This window comes from Oncorhynchus mykiss, chromosome 25 (assembly GCF_013265735.2).
Source record: "Oncorhynchus mykiss isolate Arlee chromosome 25, USDA_OmykA_1.1, whole genome shotgun sequence".
NCBI lineage: Eukaryota > Metazoa > Chordata > Actinopteri > Salmoniformes > Salmonidae > Oncorhynchus > Oncorhynchus mykiss.
The window spans coordinates 33,887,982-33,906,583 of record NC_048589.1 but is presented as its reverse complement, the minus strand read 5'-3'; the positions used below and the strand labels follow the sequence as shown (position 1 = coordinate 33,906,583).

Sequence of the window (18,602 nt, the reverse complement as noted above, 5' to 3'; positions counted from 1 at the left end):
TGCTTGCTTTACCTGCCTCTCAATTCCCCAGACAGTCAACCCGACAACACGCCCCTCAGGGAGAATCCCCTCGGGGTCAGTGGAGGCTACTGAAGAACTGAAGAGACGAGATAAAGCATCAGGCTTGGTGTTCTTAGAGCCCGGACGATAAGAAATCACGAACTCGAAACGAGCGAAAAACAGCGCCCAGCGCGCCTGACGCGCATTAAGTCGTTTGGCAGAACGGATGTACTCAAGGTTCCTATGGTCGGTCCAAACGACAAAAGGAACGGTCGCCCCCTCCAACCACTGTCGCCATTCGCCTAGGGCTAAGCGGATGGCGAGCAGTTCGCGGTTTCCCACATCATAGTTACGTTCCGACGGCGACAGGCGATGAGAAAAATACGCGCAAGGGTGGACCTTGTCGTCAGAGAGGGAGCGCTGAGAAAGAATGGCTCCCACGCCCACCTCTGACGCGTCAACCTCGACAACGAACTGTCTAGAGACGTCAGGTGTAACAAGGATAGGTGCGGATGTAAAACGATTCTTGAGGAGATCAAAAGCTCCCTGGGCGGAAACGGACCACTTAAAGCACGTCTTGACAGAAGTAAGGGCTGTGAGAGGAGCTGCCACCTGACCGAAATTACGGATGAAACGACGATAGAAGTTCGCGAAGCCGAGAAAGCGCTGCAGCTCGACGCGTGACTTAGGGACGGGCCAATCAATGACAGCTTGGACCTTAGCGGGATCCATCTTAATGCCTTCAGCGGAAATAACAGAACCGAGAAATGTGACGGAGGAGGCATGAAAAGTGCACTTCTCAGCCTTCACAAAAAGACAATTCTCTAAAAGGCGCTGGAGGACACGTCGAACGTGCTGAACATGAATCTGGAGTGACGGTGAAAAAATCAGGATATCGTCAAGGTAAACGAAAACAAAGATGTTCAGCATGTCTCTCAGGACATCATTGACTAATGCCTGAAAGACAGCTGGAGCGTTAGCGAGGCCGAAAGGAAGAACCCGGTATTCAAAGTGCCCTAACAGAGTGTTAAACGCCGTCTTCCACTCATCCCCCTCCCTGATGCGCACGAGATGGTAAGCGTTACGAAGGTCCAACTTAGTGAAAAACCTGGCTCCCTGCAGGATCTCGAAGGCTGAAGACATAAGAGGAAGCGGATAACGATTCTTCACTGTTATGTCATTCAGCCCTCGATAATCTATGCAGGGGCGCAGGGACCCGTCCTTCTTCTTAACAAAAAAAAACCCCGCTCCGGCGGGAGAGGAGGAGGGGACTATGGTACCGGCGGCAAGAGCTACAGACAAATAATCTTCGAGAGCCTTACGTTCGGGAGCCGACAGAGAGTATAGTCTACCCCGGGGGGGAGTGGTTCCCGGAAGGAGATCAATACTACAATCATACGACCGGTGTAGAGGAAGAGAGGTGGCCCTGGACCGACTGAACACCGTGCGCAGATCGTGATATTCCTCCGGCACCCCTGTCAAATCACCAGGCTCCTCCTGTGAAGAAGAGATAGAGGAAACAGGAGGGATAGCAGACATTAAACATTTCACATGACAAGAGACGTTCCAGGAGAGGATAGAATTACTAGACCAATTAATAGAAGGATTATGACAAACTAGCCAGGGATGGCCCAAAACAACAGGTGTAAAAGGTGAACGAAAAATTAAAAAAGAAATGGTTTCGCTATGATTACCAGAAACAGTGAGGGTTAAAGGTAGCGTCTCACGCTGAATCCTGGGGAGAGGACTACCATCCAGGGCGAACAAGGCCGTGGACTCCCTTAACTGTCTAAGAGGAATGTCATGTTTCCGAGCCCAGGTCTCGTCCATAAAACAGCCCTCCGCCCCAGTCTATTAAGGCACTGCAGGAAGCTGACGAACCGGTCCAGCGTAGATGGACCGACAAGGTAGTGCAGGATCTTGAAGGAGAGACAGGAGTAGTAGCGCTCACCAGTAGCCCTCCGCTTACTGATGAGCTCTGGCTTTTACTGGACATGAAGTGACAAAATGACCAGCAGAACCGCAATAGAGACAGAGGCGGTTGGTGATTCTCCGTTCCCTCTCCTTAGTCGAGATGCGGATACCTCCCAGCTGCATAGGCTCAGCACCCGAGCCGGCAGAGGAAGATGGTAGTGATGCGGAGAGGGGGGCAACGGAGAACGCGAGCTCCTTTCCACGAGCTCGGTGACGAAGATCAACCCGTCGCTCAATGCGAATAGCGAGTTCAATCAAGGAATCCACGCTGGAAGGAACCTCCCGGGAGAGAATCTCATCCTTTACCTCTGCGCGGAGACCCTCCAGAAAACGAGCGAGCAAAGCCGGCTCGTTCCAGCCACTGGAGGCAGCAAGAGTGCGAAACTCAATAGAGTAGTCTGTTATGGATCGATTACCTTGACATAGGGAAGACAGGACCCTGGAAGCCTCCTCCCCAAAAACAGATCGATCAAAAACCCGTATCATCTCCTCCTTAAAGTCCTGATACTGGTTAGTACACTCAGCCCTTGCCTCCCAGATTGCCGTGCCCCACTCACGAGCCCGTCCAGTAAGGAGAGATATGACGTAGGCGACACGAGCAGTGCTCCTGGAGTAAGTGTTGGGCTGGAGAGAAAACACAATATCACACTGGGTGAGGAACGAGCGGCATTCAGTGGGCTCCCCAGAGTAACACGGCGGGTTATTGATTCTGGGCTCCGGAGATTCGAACGCCCTGGAAGTGGCCGGTGGATCGAGGCGGAGATGGTGAACCTGTTCTGTGAGGTTGGAGACTTGGGTGGCCAGGGTCTCAACGGCATGTCGAGCAGCAGACAATTCCTGCTCGTGTCTGCCTAGCATCGCTCCCTGGATCTCGACGGCTGAGTGGAGAGGATCCGAAGTCGCTGGGTCCATTCTTGGTCGGATTCTTCTGTTACGGTGCGTGAATGAGGACCCAAAAGCGAATTAACGTAAACAGAGCTTCTTTAATAACAAAACAAACGTAGGCTCAGATGGACCGGCAGATTCCGACAGGACAGGACAAGGTTGCAGCAAACATGACGATAGTCTGGTTCAGGCATGAATAACACAAACAAGAATCCGACAAAGACAGAAACAAAAACAGAGAGAGATATAGAGGACTAATCAGAGGGAAAAAGGGAACAGGTGGGAAAAGGGGTGACGAGGTAGTTAGGAGGAGACAAGGAACAGCTGGGGGAAAGAGGGGGAGAAAAGGTAACCTAATAACGACCAGCAGAGGGAGACAGGGTGAAGGGAAAGGACAGAAACAAGACACAACATGACAATACATGACAGAGATAGGGATAATGGAGTGGTGAATAGGTCTGGCTGCACATTTGACTGGCTGGCTTACTGCAAATTGAGAAATGATTTGATTAAACTCAACAAAAAGAAGAAACTGTATTATGAAGGCCAGATCAATGATATAAAGAATGATGGAAAATAAACTTTGGGGAATTTTAAATCAAATGATGGGCAGAAAGACAAATTCAACTCCATCTTTTATTGAATCAGATGGCTTATTCATCACAAAACCATTTGATGTTGCCAATTATTTTAATGATTACTTCATTGGCAAAGTGGGAAATCTTAGTCAGGAAATGCCAACAACGAACAGTGAGCCCTCGTATTCATGCACAAAATACCAAATAATGAACGAAAATTTTGTCAAATCAGTGTGGGAGAGGTGGAAAGATGACTGTTATTGATCAATAATGACAAACCTCCTGGCAATGACAACTTAGATGGAAAGCTACTGAGGATGGTAGCTGACTCTATAACCACTCCTATCTCTCAGATCTTTAATCTGAGCATAGAGGACAGACTTTGTCCTCAGACCTGGAGGGAAGCCAAAGTCATTCCGCTACCCAAAAGTGGTAAAGTGGCCTTTACTGGTTCTAACAGCAGACCTATCAGCTTGCTGACAGCTCTTACCAAACTGTTGGGAAAAATGGTGTTTGACCAAATACAATGCTATTTCTCTGTTTACAAATTAACAATAGACTTTCGGCATGCTTATAGAGAAGGGCACTCAACATGTACTGCACTGACACAAATGACTGATGATTGGTTGAAAGAAATGGATACTAAGAAGATTGTGGGAGCTGTACTGTTTCGATTTCAGTGTAGCCTTTGATATTATTGACCATAACTTGTTGTCGAAAAAACTTCTGTGTTATGGCTTTTCAACCTCTGCCATATCATGGATTCGGAGCTATCTATCTTATAGAACTCAAAGTGTTTTCTTTAATGGAAGCTTCTCTAATGTCAAACATGTAAAGTGTGGTGTATCGCAGGGCAGCTCTCTAGGCCCTCTATTTTCTATTTTTACCAATGACCTGCCACTGGCATTTAACAAAACATGTGTGTCCATATGTGCTGATGAGTCAACCAAATACGCATCAGCAACCACAGCTAATGAAGTCACTGAAATCTTTAACAAAGAGTTGCAGTCTGTTTTGGAATGGGTGGTCAGTAGTAAATTTGTCCTGAACATCTCTAAAACTAAGAGCATTGTATTTGGTACAAATCATTCCCTAAGTTCTAGACCTCATCTGAATCTGGTAATGAATGGTGTGGCTGTTGAACAAGTATCCGTAATAAAGAGATGCTCTGCTTTTTTGACACCACACAAGCAAGTTATGCAGGCCCTAGTTTGATCTAATCTGGATTATTGTCCAGTTGTGTGGTCAGGTGCTGCAAGGAAAGACCTAGTTAAGATGCAGCTGGCCCTGAACAGAGTGGCAAGTCATGCTTTTCATTGTAATCAGAGGGCTGACATAAATACTATGCCAGTCTCTCTTGGCTAAGAGTTGAGGAGAGACTGACTGCATAACTTCTTCTTTTTATAAGAAACATTAATGTGTTGAAAATCAAATTGTTTGCATAGTCAACTTACACACAGCTCTGACACAGACCCTTACCCCAGCTGTTCATGTCTATTAACATTCTGTATTATGTCATGTTTCATGTTTTGTGTGGACCCCAGGAAGAGTAACTGCTGCTTTTGCAATAGCTAGTGGGGATGCTAATAAAATACCAAATACATATAGTGCACTACTTTGAGGGCCCTGGTCAAAAGAAGCACACTATATAGGGTACCATTTGGGACGAAGACACTAACACAGTTTAATTATAGATGAGCTGCCACCACTTCTCATCTGTGTCCAGAAACATCAAACCCTTGCTGGTAGACAGATGGACTAATTTAGCTTCGGCTCCTGAGTGGCACTGAGGTCTAAGGCACTGCATCTCAGTGCTAGAGACATCACCACAGACCCTGATTCGATTCCAGGCAGTATAAACAACCGGTCATGATTGGGAGTCCCATAGGGCAGCCCACAATTGGCCCAGCATCGTCCGGGTTTGGATTTGGCCGGGGTAGGCAGTCATTGTAAATAATAATTTGTTCTTAACTGACTAAATAAAGGTTACATAAAATAAAAAGCTTGGACTTGCTATGACTGACTTTGTTGATAACTACTTTATTGAGGGAAGATGGATTTGCAATGACTGTGATATGTGGTTGTCTCACCTAGCTATCTTAAGATCAATGCACTAATTGTAAGCCGTTCTGGATAAGAGCGTCTGCTAAATTTCTTTCAGTACTCAGCCCACCAGCCCCTTTCTCAGCCAGCACAACAAGGATCACACAGCTCTCCATGGCAACACTATGCTTATTCATACCAAACATTATCCACATACACCTGCGCGTGGGACAAGCTAAGATACAATAAGTCATCTTGAAGGTGTCACAGCTCCAACTATGTAAAAATATTCTTAACCCACGCAATATATTAGAAGAAAATTAACCAGTGCCATGGCAATCTTTGAAGATGTTGCATCAGGTAAATCAGACTGATGGAATAAAGCTATAACCAAATTGCCAAAGCGGGAGACCCTGAAGCATCAAGAAGACCCTCAAGCATCAAGAAGACCCTCAAGCATCAGGGAGACTCTCACGCATCAATGAGACCTTCAAGCATCAGGGAGACCCTCAAGCATCAGGGAGCCCCTCAAGCATCAAGGAGCCCCTCAAGCATCAAGAAGACCCTCAAGCATCAAGAAGACCCTCAAGCATCAGGGAGACTCTCAAGCATCAAGGAGACCTTCAAGCATCAGGGATACCCTCAAGCATCAGGGAGCCCCTCAAGCATAAAGGAGCCCCTCAAGCATCAGGGAGACCCTGGAGTGTCAAGGAGACCCTGGAGCGTCAAGGAGTCCCTCAAGAATCAGGGAGACCCTTGAGCATCAGGGAGACCCTCAAGCGTCAGGGAGACCCTCAAGAATCAGGGAGACCCTCAATCATCAGGGAGACCCTGGACCGTCAAGGAGACCCTTAAGCATCAGGGAGACCCTCGGCCAACAGAGAGACCCTCAAGCATCAGGGAGACTCTAGACCAACAGGGAGAACCTCAAGCATTAGTTCATGATGAGAAGGGCATTTAAACCCAAACCCCTGTGTGTGATGATTGCGATCATACACTAGCATGGTGACAATTTCTCTCACACTCCTCTCTCTCTCTCTGTCTCTCTCGCTCTCTCTCTCCCTCTCTCTCTCACCCTCTTCTTTCTCTCTCTCTTTCTCTCTCCCTCTCTCTCCTTCTGACAGTTCGAATAGGATCTAAGGCTCCAGAAAATGAGTTCCACTGAGCAGTAGAATGCCTGACATTACGTTTCCTGCAGTCAAAGTACCTAGTGGGTGGAATGATATTAATATTTTCCATAATTCATTAATTAATATTAATAATTAAAAACTATGCAGAAAATCTGGTGTTTCTATGTCAAACGGTTTTGTTATATGTCAGTCTTCTGTCATGTATATAAAGTCTAATTCTGGGATGGAAACTCCAAATTGAATACATTTTAATTCTATATCTGACATGGTACAGGTGTCTTCTTTTTTTAAAGTCCATAACCATGTGTCTGAGGTGTATACTTTTGTTTCAAAGTAGATTTGTTTAAGACTACCAGGAATCGCTCTGTGTGACCCTGATTTAGCCCACTGCAATAAAAGGCTAACACCAATTACAAGACTGATCACGGTCAGAGTGTTAAATAGTCAGGGTTGCAGGTGTGATTGCAGGGTATCGTGAAAATCATAGGCTCCGAGCTCCAACATGCAGTACTAAATGAAATAAAATAATGAAAATGGTAATAAACAACAATATCATAACAACTGTAGCAGTGATGAATGAATAAATGTCCATTGGCGTAATGCAACAACAGAGAAGGCTTTGTACCCACAGGGTGGATAGAACCGCAGCATGATACGTTGACACAAGTTCAGGCCACAGAACATAAACACTGGCCTAGTGCTTTTAAACCATGTTTCACTTTAAAAATCATTTAACAGCAGAGTGCTTATTCTGCTATGATTTTCTGCAAAATGTTGTGAAAATTCCCCACATAACATAAGATATTAATCATGCACTGCATGTTTTCTTATCAACACGAATCCCAAACTGACGGTCCTAATAATTTGTTTTGAATGTTCTAGTAGAGTAAACATCCAGATGGTGTCAACGAAAATGTTATGTTCAATTTAAAGGGATTATGTACTGGATTATGAAGCCCTGTAGAGCACTATGTATGTGGATCCAAAGTGATGGAGTTGATTTAGGGTTGAATAAAGTACTTATTAAATGTATTTCTCCAAAACGTTCATCTCTGTGTTGTGTTATATAACAGCTGCCTCTGCATGGTACTCAGAGTGGGCTGGGGAGCAAAGACCCATCGCTGTATACAGATTACTGTACTGCTCTGCAGAGCAAACCCAGAGCAAAAGAGAGAAGCTCTCTTAACTACAGCTCTGAGAAAAACAAAAATGCTCTTTCTTTCTCTTCTTTGTCTTAATAAAAGAGAGAGAGAAAGAGACTATAGGGTTCTCTGAAGATGTGACAGATGCTTCATTCTACCAGACATTCTATACTGCACTTGAGGTCTGGGTTGCTATGTGTGTCTGTGCTTTTGACTTTGTTGCCCTATTTGTCTTGCGCACTTTCCTTTGCACTGTCTGTCTTCTCAACTCTTCTCTATGCATCTGTCTGATTGCTTGTCTGCCCTCTCTGTGTGCCTCTTTCGAACCAGCAGCAGCTGATGCCCTGCCTTAAAAGTCATGAACAGTCAAAATCATGTTTTTCATGAAATGTTATGATATTTGAAGGAAACCAGATCAAAGTATGATGACCAAAATATGAAAAACGATGGATGTTTCTACATTGATCAAGTTTGATCATAAAGTTATTGGTCCCCTCCCCCATGTCAAACACGTTGATTCATTATTAAGGAGACAAGGTGACATCACCTTAACTCTCACCTTAATACACCAATGGTAACATGATATTCTCTTACCTAATTTAAATATGTACCGCCTTGCAACCAACATCGTGGAAGACGTGTTTGCAGAGGGGCGTGGTTTATATAGCTAGATAACTACTCTACTGGTGCCAAAATTTGACTGTAGGATGTCAACAAATATCATTCAAAGTTTACCCTATTCATCTATGCCAAAGATACTGATGTTTCCCCTTTCATCTGTGTCTAGTTACTGGCTAGCTAGGTCTTCATCTGTGTCTGGTGTTAGCTAGTTACTGGCTAGCTAGGTCTTCATCTGTGTCTGGTGTTAGCTAGTTACTGGCTAGCTAGGTCTTCATCTGTGTCTGGTGTTAGCTAGTTACTGGCTAGCTAGGTCTTCAGCCAGCATGGAACAAAATGGGGGGCATTCAAAACTCTGACGCAGTTGTCAAGTCAACAAAAGTCATGCCAAATGGGAGATGTACATATCCTAAACACAATTTCAATGTTGTTAGAGTTGCTTTGTGTATCACTACATTAGCTTGTGATGATTTTACTGCAACACTGCTCACTGCATCCAAGTTGCTTGACATAGGTATTTCAAAGAGCTGTCAGTAAAGGCAAGCTCATGATTATAAGCTCCCTGCGCACTCAAGTTGTCTTTTCAAACTCACTGGTACTGTAGTTAGCCATGAGAGAAAAAGTACTTTTCAGAATGACTGTTCAGGACCTTTAAGCTGTGCCTAGTATTGCCCAGATGGGACCTAGATGGAACAGAATTTGTTAACAAACAAACAATGCAATACAGTCAAATCTTCCACATTCAAATCTACCTCATTCAAATTTACCTCATTCAAATCTACCTCATTCAAATATACCTCAGTCAAATCAACCTCGTTCAAATCAACCTTGTTCAAATCTACCTCAGTCAAATCTACCTCAGTCAAATCTACCTCATTCAACTCTACCTCATTCAAATCTACCTCATTCAAATCTACCTCATTCAAATCTACCTCATTCAAATCAACCTCATTCAAATCTACTTCATTCAAATCTACCTCAGTCAAATGTTCCTCATTCAAATCTTCCTCAGTCAAATCTACCTCATTCAAATCTTCCTCAGTCAAATCTACCTCAGTCAAATCTACCTCAGTAAAATCTACTTCAGTCAAATCTACCTCAGTCTAATCTACTTCTACTGCAACACTCTGATGTTCACTCCTGATCTCTTATCAACTTTCTTAACTGATGTTAAAAAAAGGTAGAAAATCTGCTATTCCACTGACTTACCCGGAGCAACAGATCTATGACATGAACATAAAAACAGAACCAAAAATGACTTATCCACTTCAGTTGAGCCCAAATGCTTTCATAAACAATCCTCACATTTCATACACATACTGTATGATTACTGTACTTGAGCACAATATGAACTGTAGTGGGCCTTTAATATAATCTAATCTACAGTTTCTGTATCTAAACCACACAGACACCTGTGTCTTATCAGCTACAGTATAATGAATGAATGAATAAATTACATTTTATTGGCAACTCATCACTTATTGGATTAATTGACACAGAAACAAACATTACAATGATTCACTATGGTAATTAAATTATCATTCTTCTTCCGGTGTTCTCTGCATTGCGCATAAAGAGTGAAAAAATAAGAATTAAAAGTAAATCAATACATAATAATAAATAAGGTTATCCAAACAATAATTTTATCCCTAGAGCAGTACAATAATACACATACATATATACATACATACACACTGCATATATGTACATACCTGCATACAGTATCTACAAACATACAGACATACATACAGTATATACTTACATACATACATACATACATACAGACAGACAGACAGACAGACAGACAGACAGACAGACAGACAGACAGATACAGAAAAAAGGAATATGAGCTTCTATCTTCTCCTCCTGATTTAGGTCAGAGTCTATCGACAGTACAGTACCGTATGATGAAGACATAGAAATATCTGTCTTAGGATCTGCATGATCCTGTATAAACACTCACTTCACTTGATTCACATTTCCTGTGAGGCCAGTCAGACGGCACCGTACTGTGAGGCCAGACAGCACAGCACAGTACTGTGAGACCAGACAGCACGGCACAGTACTGTGAGACCAGACAGCACGGCACAGTACTGTGAGGCCAGACAGCACAGCACAGTACTGTGAGGCCAGACAGCACGGCACAGTACTGTGAGACCAGACAGCACGGCACAGTACTGTGAGGCCAGACAGCACGGCACAGTACTGTGAGACCAGACAGCACGGCACAGTACTGTGAGGCCAGACAGCACGGCACAGTACTGTGAGGCCAGACAGCACGGCACAGTACTGTGAGGCCAGACAGCACGGCACAGTACTGTGAGGCCAGACAGCACGGCACAGTACTGTGAGGCCAGACAGCACGGCACAGTACTGTGAGACCAGACAGCACGGCACAGTACTGTGAGGCCAGACAGCACGACACAGTACTGTGAGGCCAGACAGCACGGCACAGTACTGTGAGGCCAGACAGCACGGCACAGTACTGTGAGACCAGACAGCACGGCACAGTACTGTGAGGCCAGACAGCACGACACAGTACTGTGAGGCCTGACAGCACGGCACAGTACTGTGAGGCCAGACAGCACGGCACAGTACTGTGAGGCCAGACAGCACGACACAGTACTGTGAGACCAGACAGCACGGCACAGTACTGTGAGACCAGACAGCACACCACAGTACTGTGAGACCAGACAGCACACCACAGCTAAGGTTTCATGACTTCAGTCCTGGAAGAAGAGGAGCAGGATTGAATATCCACAGCCGACAAATGTTGCTTGTTAATATCATTAGTATTTGTATTTATTATGGATCCCCATTAGATGCTGTCAAAGCAGCAGCTACTCTTCCTGGGGTTTATTATGGATCCCCATTAGATGCTGCCAAAGCAGCAGCTACTCTTCCTGGGGTCCAGCAAAATTAAGGCAGTTTACACAGTTTTAAAAGCATTACAAGACATTCACAGATTTCACAACACAATGTGTGCCCTCAGGCCCCTACTCAACCACTACCACATATTTACAGTACTAAATCCATGCGTATGTTATTGTGTATGTGTGTGTGTGTGTGTGTATGTGTATGCATGGGTCTGTGCCAATGTTTGTGTTGCTTCACAGTCCCCGCTGTTCCATAAGATGTTTTTTAAATCTAATTTTACTGCTTGCGTGTGTTACTTGATGTGGAAAAGAGTTCCATGTAGTCATGGCTCTATGTAGTACTGTGTGCCTCCCATAGTCTGTTCTGGACTTGGGGACTGTGAAGAGACCTCTTGTGCATGTCTTGTGGGGTATGCATGGGTGTCCGAGCTGTGTGCCAGTAGTTTAGACAGACAGCTCGGTGCATTCAACATGTCAATACATTCTCCCCATCTTAGCTACTGCTGAATCAGTATGTTTTGACCATGACAGTTTACAATCTAGGGTTACTCCAATTACTCTAGGGTTACTCAAGGGTTACTCAGTTACTCTAGGGTTACTCAATTTCCATTGATTTATTACAGGATTTTGTTGAGGTTCAGGGTTTAGTGAGTGTTTTGTTCCAAATTCAATGCTTTTAGTTTTAGAAATATTTAGGGCTAACTTATTCCTTGCCACCCACTCTGACACTAACTGCAGCTCTTTGTTGAGTGTTGCAGTCATTTCAGTCGCTGTAGTAGCTGATGTGTATAGCATTGAGTCATCCGCATACATAGACACTCTGGCTTTACTCAAAGTCAGTGGCATGTCATTAGTAAAAAGCAAGGGGCCTAGCTACCCTGGGGAATTCCTGATTCTAACTGGATTATATTTGAGAGGCTTCCGTTAAAGAACCCCCTCTGTGTTCTGTTAGACAAGTAACTCTTTATCCACATTATAGCAGAGGGTGTAAAGCCATAACACATGTGTTTTTCCAGCAGCAGACTATGATCAATAATGTCAAAAGCTGCACTGAAGTCTAACAAGACAGCCTCGACAATCATTGTATCATTCATTTCTCCCAGCCAATCATCAGTCATTTGTTTCAGTGCTGTGCTTGTTGAGTGTCCTTCCCTATAAGCATGCTGAAATTCTGTTGTCAATTTGTTTACTGTGAAATAGCATTGTATCTGGTCAAACACAATTTTTCCAGAAGTTTACTAAGGGGGCTTTACTCTTCTTGGGTAGCGGAATGACTTTAGCTTCCCTCCAGGCCTGAGGGCACACACTCTCTAGTAGGCTTAAATTAAAGATGTGGCAAATAGGAGTGACAATATCGTCTGCTATCATCCTCAGTAATTTTCCATCCAGATTGTCAGACCCCGGTGGCTTGTCATTGTTGATAGACAACAGTAATTTTTTCACCTCTTCCACACTGACTTTATCGGAATTCAAAAGTACAATCCTTGTCTTTCATTATTTGGTCTGATATACTTGGATGTGCAGTATCAGTGTTTGTTGCTGGCATGTCATCCCTAAGTTTGCTTATCTTGCCAATGAAAAAGTCATTAAAGTAGTTTGCAATATCAGTGGGCTCTGTGATGAATGAGCCATCTGAATAAATGAATGAAGGAGCCGAGTTGGCTTTTTTTCCAAAAATTTCATTTAAGGTGCCCAAAGCTTTTTACTACCATATTTTATATAATTTATCTTTGTTTCATAGTGTAGTTTATTTTTATTTTTATTTAGTTTAGTCACATAACTGTTTAATTTGCAGTACGTTTGCCAATCATTTGGGCTGCCAGAATGAAGTGCCATACCTTTTGCCTCATCTCAAGGGGCAGCAGGGTAGCCTAGTGGTTAGAGCGTTGGAGCTGACGAGGTACAAATCTGTCGTTCTGCCCCTGAACAGACAGTTAACCCACTGTTCCTAGGCTGTCATTGAAAATAAGAATTTGTTCTTAACTGACTTGCCTAATTAAATAAAAATAAATAAAATATCCCTCTCAACCATAACATGTTTAGTGTCCTCATCAATCCAAGGGGATTTAACAGGTTTTACAGTCATTTTCTTAACGGGTGTGTGCTCATTAGTAACTGGAATAAATAGTTTCATAAATGCATCAATTGCAGCGTCTGGTTGCTCCTCATTACACACCACAGACCAGCAGTGTCTGGTTGCTCCTCATTACACACCACAGACCAGCAGTGTCTGGTTGCTCCTCATTACACACCACAGACCAGCAGTGTCTGGTTGCTCCTCATTACACACCACAGACCAGCAGTGTCTGGTTGCTCCTCATTACACACCACAGACCAGCAGTGTCTGGTTGCTCCTCATTACACACCACAGACCAGTAGCGTCTGGTTGCTCCTCATTACACACCACAGACCAATAGTGTCTGGTTGCTCCTCATTACACACCACAGACCAGTAGCGTCTGGTTGCTCCTCATTACACACCACAGACCAGCAGTGTCTGGTTGCTCCTCATTACACACCACAGACCAGCAGCGTCTGGTTGCTCCTCATTACACACCACAGACCAGCAGCGTCTGGTTGCTCCTCATTACACACCACAGACCAACAGCATCTGGTTGCTCCTCATTACACACCACAGACCAGCAAATATTCTTTACGTCATCAACATATGAATCACTACAAAACGTATTGTATGACCTCTTATACACTATATTAGGTCCAGCCTTTGGAACTTTGGTTTTCCTAGATATGGCTATTATATTGTGATCACTACGTCCTATGGATCTGGATACTGATTTAAAGAAAATATCTGAAGCGTTAGTGAACATCTGATCAATACATGTTGATGATTTCATTCCTGTGCTGTTGGTAACTACCCTGGTAGGTTGACTGACAACCTGTTCCAGGTTGCAGGCACTGGTTACAGTTTGATGTTTTTTCCTGAGTGGACAGCTTGATGACAGCCAGTCGATATTTAAATCACCCAGAAAATATACTTCTCTGTTGATATCACTTATATTATCAAGCATTTCACACATATTATCCAGATACTGACTGTTAGCACTTGGTGGTCTATAGCAGCTTCCCACAAGAATGGGCTTTAAGTGAGGCAGATGAACCTGTAGCCATATTACAGTATTTAACATTAGATCATTAAAGGTACATTAAAGGTATTAAATAAGTGAGTTTCAGAGATGAATGAAGAGAGAATAAAATGAATATTTTACAAGCAAGCTATTGACATCATGGACCTTGTTTCTAAGGCTACATGTGTAGCCATCATGGACACCTAATAATCCCCAGTTTACAATTGGCTCATTCATCCCCCTCCTCTCCCCTGTAACTATTCCCCAGGTTATTGCTGCAAATGACAACGTGTTCTCAGTCAACTTACCTGGTAAAATAACGGATAAATAGATCATATTTTTTTTTAATATGGGCTATTTTTTTGCACTTTTCTGTGTTGCTTGATTGTTTTTAATGCTTTACTGGAAAGCTTATCAGAGGTAGACTTACTCATATTATTTACATTTAAAAAAAACTTGAACAGAGAAGAGATTCAAATAAATACTATGGGCACTTGGTTATGTAATTAATTGTTAACTTAACTAACCAAAGTGCTACTATAAAAGTATCATTAATATGCCCAGCCTCTTGACTTATATTAACTCTCTGCCTCTGAGACGGTTGTTAACAGGAGTCTCCTGTGCTCCTCTCCAGGGAAGGGTTTTTAATCTAAAATGGATGAACCACATGCCAGGTGTGTGTGTGTGTGTGTGTGTGTGTGTGTGTGTGTGTGTGTGTGTGTGTGTGTGTGTGTGTGTGTGTGTGTGTGTGTGTGTGTGTGCGTGTGTGTGTGTGTGTGTGTGTGCATGTGCGTGCGTGTGCGTGTGCGTGTGTGTGAGTGTGAGTGAGAGAACCACCTGCCAGGTAGAAGCTAGCCTTCACCAGCTGGCCCAGAGCTGAGGGACTAACTGCCAAGTATAAGGAACTAGAGGCGATTGGCATTAGTCTGTCTCAACAGACTGGTGGCGCTTATAGGCTGTGGGGAGAGACTACTTGGCATCTACCTGCAGAGTGGATGACAGATGAGCTAGATGAGAGCTACTGTATATCTTTGTGCGATATGATGCAGTACCTTAATGACCTAAAGGTTTATATGTTTTAATGGGTTTACTTATTGTATTTACAATTATCCTTACTGTAAGACAACACCCACTCTAAACAGGTGCACACTGTTCACTGTTCACTCAGAGGGTACACACACTGTAAAACATTATACTACCAGGCGGTGGCTGTGCATTATTCAGGTGAAGGCAATTGCCAATACAAGTGCTAATGTTACCACTTAGTGGTATGTGTACCATTTGGACTGTGGGCTAGGAAGGAGTCTTGAAAGTGTCATGGTTCACAGTATACTGCAGGTTCATATCAGTAATTCAAGAAGGGCTTTCCTGGGTTTTATTTTCTCTTTTGCTCTTATCGTTGTTAACTACTGGAGAAAATTGACTGTAAGCCATCTACATTCTATTTGCAAAAGTGGGCCTATAAGAGTTCCTATGGACTGGACTTAGAGGCGAGACATGTGATGATTTACAGTACACTGCATAATCCTGGTTAAACCTAATAATGATCAGGGCTTTCATAACTGCGTGTACCTTAAATAAGATCCGCTGGCATGGAGAGCACACATCAGAAAGCCATTCTAATGAAGTCGCTCTACACAAGAGTCTGTTCGTATGGGTCAGCTACCCACAGGGGCCATATCAGCATCCCAAATGGCACCCTATTCCCTATATAGTGCATCACATTTGAACAGAGCCTTATGGGGCCTGGTCAAAAGTACTGCAGTATGTAGGAAATAGATTGCCAGTTGGGAATGAGACCATGGTAGGAGAGGGTGAGTCAGGAGTCTTTGATCCAGGTGACCACTGAATGTAGTGGACTCTTTCATTTCCTCAAGGGGATAAAATGTGTTATTTTTAGATTTCAGAATGTCCATGAACTCTTTATGTGACCAGACTGACCATTAGCCATAAGCGACTTAGTGAGTACATACATTTACAAATGGGTTCCCCATGGGAATCGGACCCTAGCACAACCCTAGCGTTGCAAGCACCATGCTCTACCAACTGAGCTGAAGGGGCCTCGTGAGCTGGGCATAAAAATGAAATAAATAAATAATATCCGCTGAGGCGGAATAATTAAATAATAGAAAAATCCTCATAATAATCTGTCTGTTTAAGCTAGAGATATCTGTAGCTACAGCTGTGTTTGTCAGACCAGGAGACATCCCGAAAAATGGTCTTCTCACGAAAACGTCTGTAAAGTCCTCACAAGCCCTATGGAAAGATGAGACTCACACGAATATGATGGTGTTCTCTGTTTTGCTCTACGACCCCCACAAGTGTCACGAGAATCGTTTGAAAGTAACCTGGTACCGGGCCTAAGAATTTATGGAATTGAGAAGGGCATTTCCACTTAAAGGTATATATTTTTTATACTTACAGGGGTTTTTCAAGTCAAATACCTAAATGATCCTTGGTATGACCATCTTAAAACAATTCTGTACGTTAGCTTAGCAGAAACCCAGGCTCTGGTCTTAGACTCTAGAGGCAGAGGACATGTATGTGTTGCCCATGCATCTGATGCTGTCTGGCCAAAAATATTAGGTCATGTCATACTCTTTTTGGCCAGACAGCATCAGATACATTGACCACATATAGTGAGACAGAGGGGCTCTGTTTCGCTCGTTTTGGTGCTTTCCTCCAGTGAGATAGTTAGCGGGTGCAAAGTGCACTGTTCGGATGTTGTTACTTTTGAAGTGATTTGTTTGACAATCAGATGAAAACATAATGACTGGTTGTGTTCATGGCACATTAAAAAGTAATACATTATTACAGTTTTTTAATTTAGCACATGCTCTTATCCAGAGCAACTTAGTTCAAATCATTCAAATCCAGACAGAAAATATTTACACAAGAAGCAACCTAATATCACACAGTGAGTTCAAACTTTTTTCTTATGAGTCCCCCGTGGGAATCAAACCCACAACCTTGGCATTGCAAGCACCATGCTCCACCAACTGATCCACACAGGTTAAATCCCATGTGTTTACTATAAATCACATTACATTTTTTTGAGGACTCAGACTGGCCTCTGCCTGGGGTCTCCGAATCACTAAGTCTGGCCCTGATTGTAGTTGAATTCCTCACCATCAGTTGTTTTGTAACATTTACCTTTAAAGGAAAAAACACACGATTTCACATGTGGAAAATAACATGATGTCACCAGAAATGTCACATGTGAATTCATGTGATAATGTTTTTTTGGAACACTTCATATGTGACCACATGTTTTCACGTGTGTTATCACATGTTGATTTCTTTACATGTTGTCACATGTTATCGCATTAACATGTGTTTTTGGAACACTTCACATGTGATCACATGTGAAATTCATGTGTTTTTTCCGTAAGGTTACAGCAGCCTATGTTTTTTGTAATCTCGGGCGGGGAATCATATTAATGTGCAGTGCAATTCTAACATAATGCAATTATGTTTATAGCAGGAATGGTCTATGGTCTTATTCATGGACATTCTTGGAAGCATATCAGTGTTTTCTCGCTCTTTCTCTCTCTTTCTATTTCTCTCTGAGCTGAGACTGGCTCTCCTCTCTCGTCGTCTCTACAGTGCAGGATGGTGGGCGTGTACTGTTAACTACAACAACCCACCTCGTGAATATTATCAAGGTGCTATTATTTTCCCTCATCAGAATAATTTTCCGTCCTGGGCTTTGCGCCCCAGTAGTGCTATGGGGTTTTCTACATCACCAGGGAGAAACTGTGCGAAAACAATGCTCCTCCGCCAGAAACCATCTCCTCCACCGGAGAGCATTCGGGTAGATTAGACTTCTATTCTACCCGCTCTCACCGTCCGGCGACCTCCACAATAGCCAGCTAAAGAGAGCGGGGCAGAAGAGGGATACAGTAGGACTGCCACATTGGGCTGCCATCTCCATCGCCTTCAGATCACACGGGACTGGAGGGAGCCTAGTCTAGTCTGTTTGTTTTTCTATTGAGGTCCAGACTGCAACTTTCCCCAGGGTACGGTCCTGATGGCTGGACACGAGTGGGAGTATAAGGACTGGTTTGAACGGGAGGAATTTATCGGACAGATCAGCGACATCCGAGTGCAGAATCTTCAAGGTATGTGGGGCTAGGTAGGGGCTGCCATGTGAAATAGAATGGAATCACTGCGTTCCTTCCCTTTGTGTTACTGTAAACTACTTTAGTTGGATTTAATCGGAGCCATTATCAACGTTATCGGAATAAGTTTCAGCTTTGTAAATAAAGGAG

General features: G+C 43.5%; 1 protein-coding gene across 1 annotated transcript in view; it reads left to right on the top strand.

Annotated features, from left to right (window-relative positions):
* Nucleotides 1-18,361: 18,361 nt before the first annotated feature.
* LOC110505812 overlaps nucleotides 18,362-18,602 on the top strand; it is a 48,389-nt gene continuing 48,148 nt past the window's right edge. Inside the window, exon 1 of the mRNA XM_036962729.1 lies at nucleotides 18,362-18,452. Coding sequence (XP_036818624.1) covers nucleotides 18,362-18,452 — 91 coding nt within the window. The remainder of the gene's footprint in view (nucleotides 18,453-18,602) is intronic.